Genomic DNA, 22,811 nt, shown 5'->3' with positions numbered 1-22,811 from the left:
CCCTCATGGTGTGCAGGGTTTCCCCAAAAGAATAATCCTCAGGCGGAGAGGCTGAAGGTACAGACTCTTCTGCATCAGAGTCCTCATAGGGAGGGAGAGAATATCCCTGACCAGAAGAAGAATCAGAGGAAATAGAAACTTGGTCAGAGGAATCATAGTCAGTGTCTTGCCTAGGCCTTTTGTCAGGAGGGGGATGGGAACCCCTGATTAAGGTAATTAGGTCTTCGGCCATTTTAAGCATCTGTTTCTGTGGCATGGATGACTGTCCAGGAGAATGCTGTACTTGTTTCCTTGTCTTTAAAGGTGTTTTTGACTTTGCCTTGGCTGCTGTAGTGGACTTAATAGTAAGTGTAAAGGTCTGAAAACACCCTCAGAAGCTGATGCCTGCTCAGCAGCTCCGGACCCATCTAAGGGAATAGTTTCCGCAGGCCCGATACCTGGAGTTTCCACAGGCCTCAAGTGTCTCCACGTGGCCTTCGGATATGGCCTGTGGCTCTGAGGTAGCAGGTGTCAGGGGCTGTGAAAGCGCCTCACTGAGAACCGGCGACTGGCCTAGAGGAGGCTTCGTCGTCGGTTTTGAACCTCGGATGCCTGTACTTTTCTTTGCCCTTGCATTTTTTATAAGTTCCGGTTGTCGGTTGTTCCGATGGCATTATGTAGTTAAACCTTCAGCCAAAATAATGTAAAGCAAAATCAAAACAACGTTTAATAGTGCGTTTGTTGAATCTAGCACAAAACCGACAACTAGTAACATCGTGGTCAGGGCCTAGACAAGGAATACAGCACGAGTGAAAGTCCTTATGAGGTATTTGCTTCCCACAAGAAATACAATTATTAACTTTTACTGACATCAGTCTGGAGCAAGAAAAAAGTTTCCCCAATGGGGTACTTAGCTTTATTGAAGACTTCGGTTCTGAAACTCAATTTCGAAAAACTCAGGAGTCGGCAGACTGGCACTTGCCAACTGCTTTTGCTTCGGGCACCACACGGCAAGAAAGACTGAAGAAAATGGCGTCGGTTGCATCTTTTATACCCCTAGTGCACTGATGTCAGGGAAGAGGCGACAGCAACCGACGCCGGACCTAGACTTTGGAATTCTGGCTGACTGCGGGTAGCCTGCCAGCAGGATAACCCAAGTGTAATGACCGCAACAGTGAAACATGAACATCTTCAATTTTGCCAAAATAAAAGCTTATTTTTGTAGCATTTGAGTTGCTTAAGCTGATATAATGTTTGTGTGCTTCAGATACAAAACAACTGTTTTATGCAACCATTAAAGAAAACATGAATACATTTTGTCTTAAGATCTCAGGACACTTGCCATGGTTTAGTTTTTTTCACAGGACACAACCGCCCAAAGTGAGAGTGTTCTTTACAAAGAGGGACAGGTGGTAACCCTATACTAAGGAACTGGCTGAAGTGAATGAGAAACATGCAGGGCATACAGTCATGAAGTTCAAATCCCATAGAAGGAGGAGTTTCCTCAAAAGTGGGACAAGATGCAAAATGCCTTTAAAGGGATGAGCAGGATTATGAAGGACCAAAGCCACACCTCCTTGTACCTCCCTAACCCTGCCTATCCCCAGTCCTCTCCCTGCCAACTTCCTGCCCATTTTGTGACATCATAGGCTTGCCAAAGGAAGGAAGAACAGCCTCTTTTCCTGGATTGTCAATCAATCACATTGCATTAGCGATGCTCTTCTTAAATAGCAGCTGAGATTTTACAAACTCAGTCTGCTTTTTAAAAAAGAATACCAGAGTTTGTTCTGTGTTTTCAGAACTACAAGATAATCAGTTTGATTGCTTGATGGTCTAGAAAAAAAAAAACAGATAAGTGGCAACCCTGGCTGGAAGACCCAATGGACATTCCACAATCTGCCCTTTTGGTCCCTGCTTGAACCTCAGAAGAGTGCCCCTGGCGTCACATACTGCACAGCCATGACTTTGTGACTCAATGCGTTGCTTCCTGGAATAAGGCCAGTCATTAGTGGGCTGTGGTCAATCAGTAGGGAGTAAACATGTCTACTACATCCAAGAGATATCCTTTAAGGGTGAGAGAAGACAGTAACCTCCTCAAGTTCTATTGTCCAAAGTGGAAAAGTTACACAAGTGCAAGCTTTACCTATTTAAGTAAAAGCACACCATAATTAGAGACTGGATGCCTTCTTCAGTAATGTACTTATCTTTAAAGTAAACTTGACTGATGCTTAAGCAACATTTCTTTGGCCTTATGGCAGTGTGCCAGTGAAGACATGAGGTGGCATATAGGAAATTCCTTCAACCATTGCTATTCCACTGATTATGAGGTAGAGAAAAGCATTTCTCTGAGCAGCAGCTCCTCTCAAAGACAGTACGTGCAGGTCTTGCAGTTTATCTTATGGTTACAGGGACACTCAGAAGTCTATTTACATTTAAATAAACATTGGAATTTTCCACAGACATGAGTCAGGATAGAGTTCCAAACTGTATGAACAGCACAAATCATACAAGTTCAGGCGCTAGGGGTACCCTCCTGATGCATTTTTTGATACACTGTGCACTGCAGGCAAACAGCATAAGCATCCAAAAAAGAAAGGAAAAATGCCAAATCAGAAGGCAAGATAAACCCAATCACTGATACAATTAGGACATTCCACAATGTATATGCAAAAGGATAAAGACTCTCTGTCCTGCCATGGTGTCCATAACATGAGATACTACTCCCTTTGGGGCACAAGGAGCACGGTTTTGGCAGCATGTAACAATGTGCTTTAACAAAAAAAGTTTTAACAAGGTAAGGTAGTGCACTCGACAGACCACTCAAAATCCACAAAGTGACAGCAAGCCTGTAATTAAGCTGCTCTTCTATGGAATCACCATCATGGACTACGCTACAGACAGCAAATGGAGTACTCAAATTTATCACATGACAACTCTGATACAGACGTCAGTGGTGTACAACCTCCTTCAACCCAGACTTTTTTCAGGGGAATCAAAAATCTGATTCAGTATTTCGCTACAGTTGAAGTTTCATGTCAGTTAGAACAATGAAACAGTTTAGGTTGTTACATCACAAGTAATGTTGCAATGCAGTTTTTTAAACACTTAGCTTCAACTTCTATTCTCAAAGAAAAGCACACAAGTATAATAAAGCCATGTAATATTTCAAAAGGATATATTAACATCTTTCACACAGTGTTTTCCTCCAAAAGATTTGATGGCTTGCACTGTTCCTGCATAAGGCCATTTTCCGCCTTCTTCCTCTTCATGCCCTACCGTGACCTCTACCCCAGGAATCACTTTTGCAGCTAGAACTGGTGCAATGCAGCACAAACTGAAAGAAGACAAGATTATTTTGACAATCTGATCCTCCAAGCACAAGACAACAAGTACTGCAATGTTTACAAATAAATGAAACCAAAAACTATATCAAACACTACTATACTGAAAAGAAAATAGAAGAATAAGGTGAATATTTTCTTTAATACAAAACACTAAAAGCACAACTGTAGCTGGAATTAAGTCAATGAAAAAATTACACAGTTTTCAAGAGAGCTTTCGGCTTGCAAAAAAAAAAAAAAAAAAAAAAAATCACAGGTAATTAGGATGCTCATTTATGTAATTCAAACAAGTAATGGTAAACTGCAGACAAGGTAGTAAACTTTAAAGACTAGACAATGCACTGCAAATGAAGGGCAATACAATTTAAAGCCATGCCAAAAAAGACAAAAACAGTGATAAGAAAAGAAACACCTCTAGGGCAAGGAGTCTTGGACTGCGTTACTGTGGAGATCCCTCAACTACACAAAATTCCTTAAACTACTTCCTCTAAATATAAAACAATATATACTTTGAGGTTCCACATAGTATAAATGACTAATCCCCTCAAATACACACAGTTACAATAACCACTCTTTGGCTTTTTATTATCCTGATTTACCTATCCCTCTGCATTTTACTTAAAGCCCTGTAACACCAGCACCAATTAATAAATATCTTAAGTGCATAACATTTTTAGGACTGGCTTCTGCTTTCAGAGGGACTCTGGACTCGCCATTTGAAAAACTCTGAACTAGAATAAGCAAGATAACATAGCCAACACACTAGTAATAGAGTCCCCCCACTCACTAGGCTGAACAAGGAGAAGGTTACTGTTAGCTGCCTGTCGGGTGCCAGGATCCGCCACATAACACAAGCACTCAGGTCACTCCAGAACATGTACAAATATGACTCTCTCATTGTCCACATTGGTGTGAATGACCTGAGCCGTACCTCCCTGAACTACATGAAGAGAGACATGGAAGAGCTCTCTGATCACGTAGCCCAGGCCGGTATGACCTTGACCCTGAGTAGCATCCTGCCCTCACCAAGAATGATACCACGGTATAAAGAAAGAATTCCCGATTTCAACAATTGGCTAAGTTTCTGGTATCATTCAAAGGGGCTCTAGTATCTGTCAGCCTGGGATGACATGCTCAACAAGCCGCACTGCTTTGCTAGAGATGGCTTGCACCTGTCACCCTTAGGTTTTTGAATACTGGCCAAGGCTCTTGCCACCCCCATAATGCCTTTTTTTAGGCAAGGCTCAAAAGACACACACTACCGTAAATAGCACAAGTAACAAAAAACTGAGGGCAATGCTACTCAATGCCAGAAGTCTAAACCTCAAAATGCATGCAATGAGGCACTCCTCAGTATGGAGAAAATCGATATATGTGGAGTAACAGAAACCTGGTTTAAGGCTCCAGAGAGCACCCCAGCACTACCAGGCTACAAATCATACCAAACATTTCGGCCACAAAACCCAAACCAAAATACAAAAGGTGGGGGTGTATCCATATTCATCAAGGATACCCACACCTCCAGGTTAGTGGCACAGCACGATGCCTCAGAGATCATCCATGTGCAACTAACAATGGGCAAAACTGCAATCCAAATTGTAGCTTGCTACAGATCACCCACCATGTCCCAAAACCCTCATTCCACATTTCTGGAAACACTGGGGAACAAAGGTCCTACCAAACACCCTGATATTGGGTGATTTCAATTACCCAAACATTAACTGGGAGAACTACTCAAGTACATACTCCCTTGCCCAACATTTCCTAGAATTTATAAACTCTAATGCCCTGGATCAACTGCTCAACACTCCCACCAGAGGTGACAACATATTGGACCTGGTCATCACCAACATGGGCGACCGGTGTTCCACATCGGAGGTCACCCCTCGCTGTTTAGATCTGACCATAAACTAATCACTCTGGATATCCACATTCTGCCTCCACCCCTGGTCAAAGAAACCACCGTGAAAAACTTTTCAAAAGCAAACTTCACGTTACTTAAGACCGAGGTGGAAAGTTTCAAAGCCCTCATGCTAAATTATAACACTGTCCAAGCTGCAAAATCCTTTACAAATGTACTCTATGGGCACCTATATGAATGCATGGATCATGCTATCCCAAGCAAAACCAAGACTCACTCCTCCAAGAAAAGGAAACCAGTCTGGTGGTCCCCTGCCATAAAAAACAAGCTATACAATAGGAGGAGGAAACTAGTACAGAAAAGAGTAAAATCCCAAGAAGGGAAGACATCCCTGATCAGCATCAGCAGGAAACTACGATCCCTCATAAAATCATCCAAGGCTAGCTTCGAAAGAAAAATTGCCAAGGATGCCAAAAATAACCACAAGGCATTCTTTAGCTATGTCAAGAATCTAAGTGGCAATTCTCAGATCTGCTCGGAGTTATTGCAGAAAGGCACAAAATACACTGAACCGACCAATATCGCCAACATCCTAGCAGACAGGTTCAATGCAAACTTCACCCCCCCCTCTCACCCCCAAAAGGACCCATAACCATACCAGAAGAATGTAGTGCCTCTGAAATCACAGACAATCAGGTTAAAACAGCCCTCTCCAAAGCCAAAAACACAGCATCAATGGGACCGGATGGTGTCCCAGGCTGCATCCTACACAAGCTCAAAGATGAACTAACCCCTCACCTAAACACACTGTTCAAACTCAACCTCTCCATGGGCTATGTGCCCATAGAGTGGCTCACAGCAATGGTTATTCCGCTCCACAAAGGTGGAGCCACAACAGACTCTCGGAACTATCACCCCATAAGCCTGACTAGCTTGGCCTGAAAGGGTATGGAGCGCATCATCATGGATCTCATTAACAGAGACATTGGGAACCGCCAAATACTGGACCCTACCCAGTTTGGCTTTGTTAAGGACAGATCATGCCTCGTAAACCTGGTGGACTTTTTTGAGACAGGTACCAAGGGTATAGACGAGGGGGAAAGGTGGTCCCACACAGCCTACCAAGACCTTGCAAAGGCCTTCGACGCCATTCCCCATTCAGGTATTATAGACAAGCTCACCAGCCTGAACATAAACCGCTACGTCACGAGATGGGTTGCCAACTGGCTCACAGACAGAACCTACATGGTAAGAGTTACGGGAACTAGGTCCGACTCTAAACCAGTTACAAGTGGCATTCCCCAGGGCTCAGTCCTAGGACCTCTTCTGTTCAGCATATACTTCTCAGAGGTACAGGCTAGCACAGAACGACTATGGCTGACGAAGTTCGCAAATGACTGCAAACTAGGCGCTATAACCGACTCTCCGGCTGACACCAACATCCTCCAAAAGGGTCTCCCTGAGACAGATACCTGGTGTCAAAACCATGGCCTCAAGCTAAATGCCAGAAAGTGCATAGTCATCCCCTTTGGAAAAACATAGTACACACAAACTACCACATAAGTGGTAGCCCCTTAAATACGGAAGACATAATAAGGGATCTGGGGACCCAAGTAGATAGCAACCTCTCCTTTGACAATCACATTGCCAAAGTGGTTAGAAAAATCCTTCTATGTGGCCCACCTAATCACAAAAGGGTTTGCATCCAGATCAAAAGAGGTCATTCTGCCCCTCTACGCATCACTCATCAGACCCATCATATAGTACAATGTCCCATTTGGGATGTACCTTACAAGACACCTGCAACAGCTGGAAAGACCACAGAAGTACCTCATCAAGAGAATCACTGGCCTCAAACAGGTGCCCTATGCAGCTCGACTGAAGAAACTCCAGCTGTACTCTGTTTCATACCGCCTACTCAGAGGTGATCGCTGCCCGATATACAAGGCCATGTCCAACCCAGAATTGATGGACATGCTTCACCTACAGAAAACCATATCCCCTTGAGCCACACGCTCTAGGAATCTAAACCTCGCCACAACAATAAATAGGACGTGCTGGAGGGATAGATTCCTGTCCTAGAGACTTTCCATGCACTGGAACAAGATTCCAATTTACATTAGACAGAGCTTCTCTCTAACCCTCTTCAAGAGAAACCTTGACGAGTGGATGGGAAACTGAAAGTATACCCCGGGGATCACTTCAATGGCTCTGCTGGACAGAGGCACAGGGAACTAATCTAAGGGGGTGGTGTAAGCCAACACATTCCGGCTAGGCTTATAAATGCCTTTGGGCAGATAGCCTAGTACCTACCTATGAATTTTAAATCAAAAAAGGCATTTCACAAAATGCTAGCAATGGCCATATATAATGCATGCAGCAACTGCCTTATTCACATCTCACAAAACTTCATAAAATGTAGTCTAAATACATGGCTGGCATTAATTTATGATAAAGTACATCAGTACTATTTGCCAAAACAAAGCCTACATGCTAATCCTTCCTCCATCAAAAATTAACAAGCTAAAGTTCATTTCCATGAAAAGGGACAGCAAATGGGCTATACAAGTTTTCTGCAATCAGTAGTGCATACTGCAAGGATGCTACCATATAACCACCTATTATAAGGATGCCAGATTCATTTAACACAGCCTCCATCAATGTATTTTTTCAGTTATTCAGGGAAATGTTCTCAACAGCTGCATCTGCTAAAGCAGATGATGTCCTTCTCATACTATATGCAACAATATGTGAATTTATTTCACAATTATGCAATGTGCGAAAACCAAACAAAAAAAACTAAACATCTGCAAAGGGGTTCAGGTTCAGGCTGTTAGGAGGACATTTCCCTGCAGGTGCATTTGTTTGGTGATGGCTGAAGTAAAAAGCAGCTTTAGAGACATACGGCTAAATCTGCTGGAGCGTCATTTCCAGAGTGCTCCAGAAAGTCCCACTATGGGAAGTTCAGCTGTAGTCTGGACAAACTTTACACTAAAAGTACAAATCAAACTTGAAAAAGCTAATACCTGAAGAAAAACGGAGACTATTCACCTAATTATTCTAAAAGATCAGAACATCTTAGTATGTTTACAGTTAAGTAGAGAACACCTGGCCGGGGGGGGGGGGGGTAACATGACATTATCATAACAGGTAACAAACATTTAAATTACTGATTGAATACATTAGGCAGACATTTAAACCATTCCATCACTAGAAACTGTGGACTGCTTATTTCAAATGCTCTTAGTTCAAGTGTCAAGGTTGGTTGTCGCCATTCTATTCCTAAATATGAGTAACCAAGCAATGCAAGTAGCAAACAATATATTAATCCATCTACCTAACCCAACATATCGACCTGCATTAGAAAATCATTTCCATAACATATCAGCAATAATTATATCATAGCAGAATTAAAACAGTAAATGACATATGCCACAAAAAACAACTAGCGGACTTCTCAAGTGCCAAGAACAGAAGTCTTCATACAAGGTATACAAAAACGATATGCTGAACTTGCTGTGTCTGCACACTGAAACCATGTCTCAGAAGGGGTGAAATCTCTGGATAAATAAATGAAGATCTGGGAGAAAGTCTTAAGCAAAAAGTATACAGAGAGGGAAAATTGAAGTACTTTAGTTTTAAGTTACAGTTCTCATTACATTAGGAAGAAAAGCAAGAAAGACTAGGTAACCTACAATGTCTAATAATGGGAGACTGCACATTATGGAATTAAACAAACACTAATGTTTTTAAAAGCAGATGGTGAAATTTAAGAATTAAAACCAGTTCCATGACATACAAGTTTTGGGTTCTGATTAAGTCCCAAATGATTCACATTCAAATTAGTGGTCCAAGAGAAAGAGGACCATGCCAAGGAATGCTGGAGTGAATGAGTGCAGACTAACAGACACTGATCTGTCCATCTGATTAGCCTCTGGTGGAACATGCTTGGACTGAAGCACATGTATCTAGGGACTTGGCCATACAAGCCCACCAGGGTTCCACATGAACACTAGATACAATGACAGGTAATAAACACCTACACTGGGTCAAGCATAACATGCACTGTACATTCTGGTCAACAATGGTATGCATTACAATCATATAAAAATCCCTAATACCACTGAATGACAGGTGGGATTCCTGGTTCTTGCCTCCCTTTCCTGTCCTCTATACAACACTACAGGTCAGAAAAAATGAATAGTTAGTAGGGATGGAATAAAAATTAAACACTTAATGGAGTACTTTCCAGGAATGGGTGGAATAGTGCCCCAGACGTTTGAGACAGAATTACTCCATTAAACTTGCACGCATGTCTAGATGCATGATGGTTTGTGAAAATTGTATGGTGACATGATTTTTTGGGAGATACAGTCAATGGCGGATAATAGGGTTAAATGGGCAACTCCACAGAGCCCATAGCTCCAGGGGACACATAGCCAGTAGAATTCCACAGCTGCAGATGCTTTGAACAAGAGTATTGCAAACTAACTTTTTTTAAGCAAACAAACATCTGTCTTTACTTAAAAAGTAAACGGGTCTATATCATATAAGCGAATCCCACAAATTGCGAACGCTCATAATAAAGAACACACCAGACCTCAAAGTGCTTTTTCTGAGATCGCGGTACCGTGAAGAATGGGATATTTGCCCTTTTCTCATTGTAGTGTCATCTCGGAGTTGGAATATATATTTAGCCTGGGGGGGGTGCAGCCCCCCACAATAGGAAGATTGAGGTCCGGTATGTTCGATATTATGAGCGTTCACAATTTGTGTGATTCTCTCATATGATACAGACCCAAAGTAAACACCCTGTGGTGCGCTCCTTTTCAAAGCAGCTGTATCATCCTATGAAAGGAAAGCATCTGACCAATTTATGAAGCTTTCTGCTCCTTCAGCTCCACAATTTATCCAATCTCTGGAATAGAAAGGAGGGAAAAGCCCATGAATATTAATTGGGATGGTCACACAGTATAGAACAGCACAATAGCGGAGGTAGAACAATGAGAATTATTTTTTTAATCATGACTGGCAACCAGATATGGCAGTGGGCAGCTTTGCAGGGCTAGTACATTAGTGTGGTGGCCGTCAAGCAGCTGTGTATTTGTGTAACATGGAACTAAAATATCACTGTACAGACGTTACCATTTATTTTATGTTATTACAGTCAGAGTTGTACACGGACAAGAAAATAATTGTAGACTGCTAGATACAGGGGCTGTCTGTAGGTGAAAATGACAGACTGCTGTCATTTATTATTGTGATTTTGCAGAAGTAATATTTTTGTGCAGCAAAGTGAAATATTTTGAGTATTCCATATGTATTGAATGTTTGAATAACATCTTTCAGGGCATTAAAGTGGAATCTGACCCATTTAAAAAGGGTAAATTATAGACCACCCACAGGGAAATACCTTACACCATATGCTCCCACCCACAGTGGGGATTACCCTTGTTTCTTGTTGGCGGCAGCACCACCTACACAACATGCTACTATATTTGGCAGCCCTGTGTAATACGTAACATTCCAACCCAGAGGAAGGGAGAATCTTACAATAACCAACACCAACCTGAAACATTTAATGCACTGAAAAGCTCCACAAGGCCTTAAAATGATATAAAGAATGAGCTAAGACTACTTATGCCCATATGGATTATACTACTTCCATATCTATCATTTATACAGTTTAACAACATCAGGGATGTCTCAAAATATGGCTGCCAGCAAGAAGTAACTGTAATATCAAGACTTCAAATGGTCAGACTGCTACATAAATGCTTGATCACTGAGTAACCAGAAGTAATGATCCCCTACTGCAGAGTGTACTACTATTACTGGCTGTTTCAGAGGTTAAAAAACACTTTCCTCAAAACACAGTGGGTGCCCTGCCGCCTGATGTTTATCTTTGCCCTTTTTCTACTATTTTGTATCAAAGCTATACCTGTAGAATTAACATCACTAATGTTGCATTATCAGCCTGCTCAACTAATGAATTTTATATCCAAAAGTTAAATACATTTGTAACTGATAAAATTCAGCATTGATATATTTCAAAAGTGGCTTCCACTGATTTGCATCATCAAGAAGAATACCATATGCACTGAAGGTAATGACTTGCGTACAGTATTTCAAGAGCGACTACTACAACTAGAAGACAAGGCATTTGTGTTAGCACAGAGGTCTGAGGAAGCAAACCATCAAAACCAATTTCAGACAGAATGGATCGATACTGCAGGCTCTTTTGCAAGGCTTCTTCATTGCAGCTTCTTTTGTATTAAACAGAGATGACGTACATATTCCCTCTATATGAAATTCTGAAGACAGATTAAATACAATCAGGATACCTCGCTCAACAGCCCACCTGAACTAGAACTAATCAGAAATTACTAAAATTTTCAATGTTAAAAATTAATTAGTATGAATTTTAGGAGTCAGTATGAAAACTGCATGATTAAAGAGTGAGAATATCTGGAATAAATAATTACATATATTTGACAGTAGGTGTAATAGTAACACTTTTGCTAATGCTGAGTTGAGTTTAGCTCTTCCTTATTTCAAAGACTTTGGCATGTCAGGCCTGTCTGTCAATAACTGCTTCTTTGCGTCTTGGAAATCTGTAGTTATTACTTAATGTCACATCCATCTTTGCCTCTGCAGTCTGAACCTTCTCTTGTCTTTGATCCTTCCTCTATCAGCATCTTCTACAATGTATTCTGCCTTTATATTATGTGGACAAAGTATCTGAGTTTCAGTTTGATCACCACACCTTCCAGTCAACAGTCTGGGTTTATTTCGGAATGATGGGCCAAAGGGCTCCCATATGAAGGAGCACCAAATGAAGAGGATATGGCAGCGGAGGATTTTCTAGACCCGTTTGAAGATTACTTGCAGGAAGGCGCGAGCAAAGATGACACTCAATCCAAAAGAAAATGATTTAGGGGAAGACCTGCCTGATTTAACAGAGATGGATAAACATACTAAGATCGAAGAAAGAAATAGATTACAGAAAGTAAAGACGACCCAAAATGCAAGATGGTAAACAGTAATCAGGACTATTGCGATAAATTCAGTGAAATAACAAAAACAAACAGAACACATTACTGTGCAGATAAACTAACAACAAAGTGCTACCACAAAAATATAGAGTAAGAAAGGAAAAGAAGGAATGAAAAGCAAAATGCTACCATAGAGGCATCAAACTGAAAAATCTATAAAGCAATTATGACAACAAGTATCACTGTTAGAAGAGTACAGAAAAGGAAACATCAAAAACACTAACTTAGATGGGTAAAAGCAACACTGAGTATTAATACAGACCAATATTTATCATATACTATTGCCAATAATAAACTGAAAATGTCAGTACAGGCAGAAAAACGTAGACTGAATGCAATAAATATAAAGGAAAAGTACAAAGTAAGGAAAACAAAGCAAAAGGAATAGATACTCCACCAAAAAGAAGAAATTGGCACATTTCAGAGAAGTATTTAATAAAGAGCCTGTTGAACATAAAAGATGCTGAATAGATAGAAGAATTAAACAGTAATGAGCTCTAATGTACAGGATATGAAGTGAGATGAAGTAGCAGCCATAGAAGCTGACACAAAATTAAGAAAAGCTCCTAATTTTAAAACTCCAGAACTAGATGCAGTACAGAACTTATGTCTAAAAGCATTAATAATTTTACACAAAGATTTAGTCCAGAGTAAGAATTATTTATATGCACATCCATGACATACAGCAATCTGGTTATCAACAGGAAAAAAACACATTCCTCCTCAACAGTGAACCTGCAAGCCACCCTAAAAGCTATAGACAAATAACTTGCCTTCCAAAAATATACAGATTATATACTGGAACTGATGCAAACATGGTTGATAGTCATTTAGAAAAGAACTCAATTGTGGCAATAGATCAAAGGGTAGTAAAAAATTAAAAGGAACAAAGGATCATTTGTTGATAAAGATATAACAGAGAAAGTACAGTTTTGTACCTACCATAAAATGTAGATGTTCGAGTGTTCACACTGCTGCAGTCATTACACTTGGGTTATCCTGCCGTCAGGCGGTCCCGCAGTCGGCCAGAGTTCCAAAGTCTTGGTCCGGCATTGGTTGCTGTCGCTTCTTCCCTGACGTCAGTGCGCCAGGGGTATATAAGATGCATCCGACGCCATTTTCTTCAGTTTTTCTTGCCCCAGATGTCAGGTGCCCCCAAGTAGGTAGGCAATACATATTGCTAATAAAAAGTACAGTTTTGTACCTACCATAAATGTAGATGTCCGATAGGCATGCATCTGCAGTCCTTACAAATGGGTTGTCCTGTCGTCAGGCAGCCCTTCGGTCGGCCTGATTCCAAAGTCTGGGTCTGGCCTCGGCTGGTGTCGCACTTCACCCGACGTCATAGCGGCAGTTCTTCGGGTATAAAGGCATCAGCCGACGCCATTTTCCTCAGTGTTTCTTGCCCCAGATGCCAGGTGCCCTCTAGGAAGGCTAAATTTGGATAAATGCAAATGGTTCCAAATAGTAGAGAGCAAACAAAAAATAAGCATGTATGTACATATATACAAACAAATACACCATAATAGATTCCCCATCTAGCTACAAGATGGGCAAATACCCTAGGATTAACACAGAGGGAAGGAGGGTGGGTAATCCTGACTGCAGATGCATGCCTATCGGACATCTACATTTATGGTAGGTACAAAACTGTACTATGTCCTTCAAGGATGCATCTGCAGTCCTTACAAATGGGTAGAATACCATAGCCAAACTGGGGGAGGAGGAGAAATTAGATTATGGTGTAGTTAAGATCCCTTGCAAAACAGCAGTGGCAAAACCTGCTCGGGATCTGGAGTATAAAGGTAAATTATAATGCTTGGCAAATGTATGCACGGAGCTCCAAGTAGCAGCCTCTAAAATGTCCTTGGTAGCCACTCCTCGTAAGAAAGCTGTGGTAGTGGCTGTAGCCCTTGTAGAGTGAGGCCTGATGTTTTCTGGAGTTTTCTTCCCATGGTAGGAGTAACAAAATCTAATGCAATTTCCTATCCACTTAGAGATTGTCTGTTTTGAAATTGCTTTCCCTTCCATTCCTGTTGCATATGCTACCAGTAGCTGGTCAGTTTTTCTGTTGCTCTTGGTCCTGTCCAGGTAGTAACGTAATTGCCTATGTACATCCAAGGTATGCAACAGTCTTTCTCCCCTGTTCTGTGGGTTGGGGAAGAATGTAGGTAGGTGGACAGCTTGATTTAAAGATACCCTGGAGACCACCTTTGGCATAAAAGTAGGATTAGTTCTCATGGACACACTATCTTGATGGAAGATCAGGAAGGGCTGTACTGCCATTAATGCCTGTAGCTCAGATACCCTTCTTGCTGAAGTGATTGCAAGCAGGAAAGCAGTTTTCCATGATAAGTATTGTAATTCTGCTGTTACTGCTGGTTCGAAAGGAGGTAGTGTCAATTTTTCTAGCACAAAGTTCAAGTCCCATGCTGGCAATGGTGGCTTCCTAGGTGGTTTTACATTTTTAATTCCTCTCAGAAACTGCCTGAGCAGAGGATGTGAGAAGACTGGAGGATCCAAGTTGTATTCTGCTGAAATGGCTGATGCATGAATCTTAATGGAATAATAGGACAGGCCGTTGTGGAAGAGCTCTGCCAAGTATTCCAGGATGTTAGCTATGTTTACCAGTGACACATTCTCTCCTTTTGCTGTACTCCAAATGAGATATCTTTTCCATTTTGCTGAATAATTTTTTCTTGTTGAGGGTCTGCGAGCCTCCAAGATAATGTCTTTAACCCTTTGAGATAAATCTGGGTTATTTGGTCTTATGCAATGTTCCAGGCAGCCAGTTGCAGTGTTTTCAGGTTTGGATGCAGGGTTTTGAAGTTGTTCTGTGTTAACAGCAAGGGAACTAGGGGCAGAGGCCATATTTGTTCCTGAGACATGCTCCTCAGTAATGGGTACCAATGTTGCCTTGGCCAAACTGGAGCTATCAGGATGATCCTTGGACGGTCTTCTTTGATCTTCAATAGCACCTTGTGCATCAAAGGAAGAGGTGGGAATGCATATGCTGTCAGGTTTTTCCAACTGAAAGATAGGAGTCCACTTTCCAAGCAAGTGGGTGGTACGTCCTTGTGCAGAATTTTTCAGTTGGTGATTGTGTGGGGATGCGAATAAGTCTATTTCTGGTAGTCCCCATTTCCCTGTAATGGTTTTGAAGATGTCCGGATGCAGCATCCATTCGTGGGCATCCGTGGTAGTTCTGCTTAGGATGTCTGCTAGTATATTTTCTTTTCCTGGCACAAAAATTGCTTGAAGTTGAATGTTGAAGCTCAGTGCCACATTCCAGAGGTCCATTGCCATCCGGCATAGAGGGTACGAATGTGTGCCTCTCTGTTTGTTGATGTACCACATAACTGTGGTGTTGTCCGTCCTTATCAGCAGTTGACCCTGTCGAAGAAATGGTCTGAATGCCTGAATTGCCAGTTTTACTGCCAGCATTTCCTTTTGATTTATGTGTAGGTGCAGCTGGTCTTGAGTCCATAAGCCTTGTATGCACTTGTCCAGCATGTGCGCCCCCCAACCGAGGTCTGAGGCGTCTGTTGTGATGGTCTGGCTTGGTTGAGTGCTGTGGAAAGGCAGTCCCTTGTTTGATTGACAGGCCTGAGCCCACCATTGGAATTCTTGTTTCAGGCATGGAATTATTGGAATCTGGGTTTCTAGGCTGTGCTTGTGCTGAGACCATAAATTCCTTAGGTACCACTGTAACTTTCTCATATGTAGTCTGGCATGTGGAATCAATATTATGCAGGATGCCATGTAACCGAGAGCTTGCAGGACCTTTCTTGCTGTTAGCTGGTTCTGCTTTGTTAATGCCATGAAGTAGAAAGGGAGTTGCTCCTGTTTTTCTACTGTCAGGAATGCCATTTGTTTTGATGTGTCCAAATCTGCACCCAAGAAGGTTATCCTTTGGGATGGTATCAGCCTTGACTTTTTTATATTGACTGTGTATCCCAGGGCTTGTAGTAGATGAATGACCCTTTCCAAATCTTTTGTTAATTTGTTTTTGTTGTCCGCTTGTAACAGGCAGTCGTCCAGGTAAGGATAAATTTGAATTCCCTGAAGCCTGCAATGAGCAATTACTGATGCCAGGCATTTCGTGAATACTCTGGGTGCAGTAGATAAGCCAAAGGGCAATGCTGAGAATTGATAATGCTCTGATCCTGCAAGAAATCTGAGGTATCTTCTGCAATTTGGTCGTATGGGGACGTGCAGGTATGCCTCCTTGAGATCTAGAGTTACCAGCCAAGACTCCTTGCCCAGCATGGGAAGAAGCTGCTGTAGGGTCAGCATTTTGAATTTTGGAACAATGAGGTATGTGTTTAAAGCGGACAGGTCGAGAATAGGCCTCCATTGATTTTCTTTTCTTGGTACCAGGAAGAGTCTGGAGTAAAATCCTTGTCCTTGTTCCATAGATGGTACCCTTTCTATAGCTCTCATCCTTAGTAAGTGAGATATTTGTTCTAGAGCTTCTGTCTTCTGATTTGGAGGTAGGTTTGGCATTCCTCTCTTCCTTGGTAGAGTATGGAAGTGAAACCTGTAACCTTGGTCTATTGTCTGTAAAATCCATTTGTCTCCTGTGATGTAATGCCAGTTTACTGAAAATAAGGCTAGCTTCCCGCCTAAGGGTGCTTCTAGTTGTTCCCTGGTAGGCGGTGCCAGAGCCAAGTCACTGTGATTGTCCTGTGGAAGTGGTGGTGGCTGGATCTGTGGCTGTACCTCGCTGGTTGTTAGCCTGCCACTGACGGCCCCTGTAGGCACCTCTGGATTGACCCCTGCCTCTTGAGCGCCTATTCCTGCCTCTCGGAGCTCTGGAGGTGTCTGGAAAGGACCAATTCTTGGAAGGCCAGTTCCTGCTAAACCTTGGAGGCTGGACCTGCAAGAAATCCTTGACTGTCTGGACAGATTTTGCTTTCTTCCACCTTCTTCAGCACCTGCTGTGCAGGGAAGCCAAACAAATTGAGCTTATCCATGGGAGCATCTAGGAGCTTTGATTTAACATGGTCTGGTAAGGACTGCTCTTTCAACCATGCATGTCTTCTGATCACTGTGCCAGTCATGGCTGATCTAAAGGAAGCCTCCAGTGCATCATAGCCGCATTTTAAGGAATGATTACTGACCTGCTGAATGTTATGTACCATTTCCTGTACAGATTTTTTGTCTAATGGTTCATCCGAGGACAGTTTTTTAGTCAATTGGTCTAACAAATTCCTGATACTGAATCATGTGGAATTGACAGTTCAAGGCCCTAGCTGAAAGAGTAGCAGAAGTGTAAACTTTTTTACCCCATCTCTCTAAGGCCCTAGATTCCTTTTCAGAGGGGAGGGGGTTTTTGGTAGAAGAAGCTGCTACCGCCTTGGGTCCCTGGGAGATAGTTTCGGGATCTGCAAAAGGGGCCTTATACAAATGATAATGTGTGTCCGGAACCCTGTAGTACCTATCGGGCTTAGCAGGGGCCGGAGGAAGAGAATCAGGAGCAGTACAAGCATCATTAAAAGCATCATCCACAACAGTAAGTACTGGAGGAATGGCTAAAGGCCTATGCTGTGGCAAATGCAAAAAGGTTCTAAGCCTTTTCCTAGAGTCTGAAAAATCCTGGCCCTGCCATTGAAATTGTTCCCTCATAGCATGCAAGGTTTCCCCAAAAGAAAATTCCTCAGGCGGAGAGGCAGAAGGAATGGACTCTTCTGCATCAGAGTCCTCATAAGGAGAAAAAGGGGCCTCTGGAGGGTCTGAATTATCTGATTCATCAGAGGAGCCATCTGAAGAAACTGGCACAGGGGGCTCTACTCTAGTCCTCTTCTCTGGAGGTGGGTGAGAGGCCCTGGCTGGATGTGGTTGGGATCCCCGGATCAAAGAAATGAGATCCTCTGCTAGACTAAGCATTTGTGAACTAGAACTGGGCCTGTGAGAGGGGTTCTTAGCAAGCACAGTTTTGGTAGTTTTTGCTGCTTTAGCCCTGGAAAAGGCCTTAATCGACATGGATGCAGGAGGCCTAGCAGCTCCACGTGCAGGAGTAGAAATATCCAAAGGGATAGTATCTGATAAATCCTGTGAACCTGCAGGAGCAGGTGGGATTTCAGTAGCAGTTTCAGCCAAGCTGGATGAGACCTCGGTAAGTGGCAAGCTTTCGGCCGAAGGAAGAACCGTGGACTCGGTTTCAGCCGAAACCGAGACACTCGCGGTTGGCTTAACCGCGGTTTCGGCCGAAACCGAGGACCGCGAGTGTCGGTCCTTTTCCTTACGTTTTTTAGAAATTTGCGTAGTCGGAGTATCCAACGGCATAATGTAAGCAAAAGCAGAGCCGAAAAACTCTTCAGCAAATTCAGACCGACGTCTAAGCGTTCGTCGGTTGAAAGAAGCACAGGCTAGACAAGCTGCTACGTCGTGGTCTGGGCCTAAGCAAGGTAAACAGTAAGAGTGGAAATCTTTATGAGGTATTTGTTTCCCACAATTTAAATAGTTATTCACTTTTTCTGACATCGGCTGAGGCAAGAAAGAGTCCCCAACGGGGTACTTAGCTTTTTAGAAGTCTTCGGTACTTGTAGTAGTAATCTCTGGTTCTGACCGACCGGCACTTGCGAACAGCTTCTGCTTCGGGCGCCAAGCGGCAAGAAAGACCGAGGAAAATGGCATCGGCTGATGCCTTTATACCCGAAGAACTGCCGCTATGACGTCGGGTGAAGTGCGACACCAGCCGAGGCCAGACCCAGACTTTGGAATCCGGCCGACCAAAGGGCTGCCTGACGACAGGACAACCCATTTGTAAGGACTGCAGATGCATCCTTGAAGGACATCATAAATATATATATATATATATATATATATATATAAAAAGAAAACAATACCTTCAGTTACAAGCAAATATACCACAAAGGTTGTATAGGATAGAAAGGTATAGATAAGTCCAGCTAGGACAGAGGGAGGGTAACCTGGACTGCAGCAGTGTGAACACTAACATCTACATTTATGGTAGGTACAAAACTGTACTATGTTCCATCATGTTATACTGCTGCAGTCATTACACTTGGGTAGAATCCCAAAACTGAGGTTGGGTGGGTGGTCTATAAAAAGTTAGGTTTGGCTATGAGGCCCTACAGAACTGCAGTGGCAAATCCTGCTCTGGATTTAGAGTAAAGAGGCAAGTGGTAATGCTTGGTAAAGGTGTGCACTGAACTCGAAGTTGCAGCCTCCAAAATTTCCTTAGTTGGTACTCCTCTGAGAAAGGCTGTTGAGGTGGCTGTTGCTCTGGTAATATGTGGCCTAATGTTATTAGGGACAGATTTCCCATGCTGTGTGTAGCAGTAACGAATACAGTGTCCTATCCATTTGGAGATAGTCTGCTTTGAAATAGCCTTGCCCTGTGATCCTGCGGCATATGCTACAAACAGTTGCTCAGTTTTCCTGAAAGTTTTTGTTTTGTCCAAGTAGAAGCGTAGCTGTCTGTGCATGTCCAAAGAGTGCAGAAGTTTCTCCCCTTTATTCTGGGGGTTTCGATAAAAAGTTGGCAAATGGATGGTTTGGTTAAGAGCCACACTAGATACCACCTTTGGCATAAAGGTAGGGTTTGTCCTTAAAGAAACCCTGTCCTGATGAAAAATTATAAAAGGTTCCACTGCCATTAATGCCTGTAGCTCTGAGACTCTTCGTGCTGAAATTACTGCCAGGAGCAGAGCTGTTTTCCACGATAAAAATTTTAGATTGGCTGTATTGGCTGGCTCAAAAGGTGGCAGGGTCAGTTTTTCCAAAACAAAATTGAGGTCCCAAGTTGGTGTTGGTGTTCTCCGGGGAGGTCTTATGTTTTTAGCCCCACTGAGGTACTGCTTTAGCAAGGGATGAGAGAATAAAGGAGGATCCATGTTGTAATGTGCTGAAATGGCAGAGGCGTGGATCTTAATTGATGAGAAGGATAGGCCTTTGTCCAGCATCTCAGTTAAGTATTGTAAAATCTGAGGAATGTTTGGGACAAGAGGGTCAAGGTTTTGAGCCTGGTTCCAGGCGCAGAATCTCTTCCATTTTTCTGAGTAAGATTTCCTGGTGCTAGGCCTACTGGCCTCCAAAATGACATCCATAACAGCTTTAGAGAGAGGTGTTGCCTGTTTGACTAATGAATCTGCCATGCAGCCAGGTTTAGGGTTTTGAGCTGAGCGTGCAGAATCTGATTGTTTTGTTGAGTCAGAAGGTGTGGAAATTGAGGCAAAATCCATAATGGCCTTGAGCTAAGTTCTTTAAGATTGGGTACCAGTGCTGCCGTGGCCAGTCTGGAGCAATCAGGATCATCTGTGGTTTTTCTTGTCTGGCTTTTAGGAGTACCTTCGAAAGGAGAGGCAGTGGTGGGAAGGCATAAACTTTTAGGCTTTTCCAGCTGAATGGGAGAGCATCCACTTTCCATGCTTGTGTGTGATAAGTCCTTGTGCAGAATTTTTGTAGTTGGCAATTCAGTGGGGAGGCAAAAAGATTTATGTCTGGGCATCCCCATTTTTGCGTTACCATGCTGAAGATTTGTGGATTCAGTTTCCATTCGTGAGGGTCCATGATAATTCTGCTTAGATAGTCTGCCAGAGTAGTTTTCTTTCCTGGTAGGAATTGTGCTTGCAGATGAACTTGATAAGTTAGAGCTGTGTTCCACAAGGTCATGGCTTGCCTGCATAGAGGGTAAGAATGAGTGCCCCCTTGCTTATTTATGTACTACATTACTGTGGTGTTGTCTGTCTTTAATAATAAATGTCCTGGATGCAGAAGGTCCTTAAAAGCTGTTAGGGCATTTTGAACAGCCAACATCTCTTTTTGATTGATGTGAAGATGCATTTGGTCTGTGGTCCACTTGCCCCGAATACATTTTCCTGCCATGTGTGCTCTCCAGGCATAGTCCAAAGCATCTGTTGTTAGTGTCTGCTTGGCTGTGGGTAGAGTGAAAGGCTGACTCTTGTTGAGGTGACATGCCTGTGCCCACCATCGAAACTACTGTTGTAGGCAGGGAATTATTGGTATTACTGCTTCTAAGCTGTGAGAGTGCTGAGTCCAAACACTTTTTAGGTACCATTGTAATTTCCTCATATGCAGTCTTGCATATGGAATTAGTAGTATGCAGGATGCCATGAATCCCAGGGCCTGCAGAATTTTTCTTGCAGGGAGATGGGACTTTTTTGCCATTGGTAGAAAATATTGAGTCGGTTGTCCTGGTTTGTCTGGCGTGAGATAAGCCATCTGGGTAGTTGTATTTAAGCTGGCACCCAGGAATATTATCTGTTGTGAGGGCACTAGTTTTGACTTCTTTTCGTTTACTGTGTACCCTAGAGAAACTAGCAACCTTTTTACAAATGCCAAATGCTTTAGAAGAATGTCCTTTGTCTCTGCTTGAATGAGGCAGTCATCCAAGTATGGATATATTTGAATTCCTTTTGTCTGCAAAATGCAATTACTGGTGCCAGGCACTTTGTAAAGACCCAGGGTGCAGTACATAAGCCAAAGGGCAGTGGAGAGAATTGGTAGTGCATTGTACCAGCTTTGAATCTGAGGTATCTTCTGCAATTTTGTCTAATAGGGACACGCCGGTATGCCTCTCTGAGGTCCAGAGTAACAAGCCAAGCCTTCTTGCCCAGCATGAAAAGAAGCTGCTGTAGTGTCAACATTTTGAATTTCGGAACCTCCAGGTAAGTATTTAGAGTTGAAAGGTCTAGTATGGGTCTCCAGGCTTTGTCCTTTCTGAGACCAGGAAGAGTCTTGAGTAAATTCCTTGTCCTTGTTTATGCTGTGGTACTTTTTGAATAGCTCTCATGTCCATGAGGGCTGATATCTGTTTTTGAGCCTCTGCCCATTGATTTTGTGGCAGGTTTGGCATTCCTTTTAGCCTTGGTAAAGTGTGAAAGTAGAACCTGTAACCTTGAGACACAATATTCAAAACCCATTTGTCCTGGGTGATTGTTTGCCAATTTTGATAAAAAAGTGCTAGTTTTCCCCCTAAGGGTGCTGCCAAAAGGGAAGTGCTTGGCATACGAAGGGGGAAGTCATTGGGACTGTTTCCTGTATGGTTGAGATTTGTCCTCGCCTCCTTTTGGGGTTGGGGTACCCCACTGTCATTGTCTGTTGGAGCCTTGGGGTTGAGATCTGCCTCTTGGGCATCTGTATCTGCCTCTCTGTGGCCTGTCTGACACTGGAAAGGACCAATTCTTTGTAGGCCAATTTCTGCTAAATCGAGGTGGCTGTGCCTGTAAGAAATCTTTGACTGTTTGCATAGATTTAGCTTTATCCTCCATTTTCTTTAACACCTCTTCTGCTTTAACACCAAACAATGTATCATGTTGTAAAGGAGCATCCAATAATTTTGCCTGAACATGATCAGGTAAACTCTGTTCTTTTAACCAAGCATGTCTTCGAATCAGAGAACCTGTAACTGCAGCTCTACAAGAGGCCTCTAAAGAATCAAAACCGCATTGCAGAGTATGTTTTCCCACTTGTTCAACTGCATGCAATAAATCCTGCATTTCTTTATAGTCAGGAGATTCTGAGCTTGTAAGCATTTTCTGTTTTAACTGAGCCATTAAATATTGTTGGTACTTAAGCATGTGAAAC

General features: G+C 42.7%; 1 protein-coding gene across 1 annotated transcript in view; it reads right to left on the bottom strand.

Moving 5' to 3' along the window:
- The window catches only part of LOC122802738 (glutamine amidotransferase-like class 1 domain-containing protein 3A, mitochondrial), a 219,190-nt gene that overhangs the window by 15,018 nt on the left and 181,361 nt on the right, over nt 1–22,811 (bottom strand). The window contains exon 6 of the mRNA XM_044072503.1: nt 3,157–3,313. Coding sequence (XP_043928438.1) covers nt 3,157–3,313 — 157 coding nt within the window. The remainder of the gene's footprint in view (nt 1–3,156; nt 3,314–22,811) is intronic.

This window comes from Protopterus annectens, chromosome 5.part0 (assembly GCF_019279795.1).
Source record: "Protopterus annectens isolate FY-2018-M chromosome 5.part0, PAN1.0, whole genome shotgun sequence".
Taxonomy (NCBI): domain Eukaryota; kingdom Metazoa; phylum Chordata; order Ceratodontiformes; family Protopteridae; genus Protopterus; species Protopterus annectens.
Note: the sequence above shows the minus strand (reverse complement) of the source record. Positions and strands in the feature narration are given on the sequence as shown.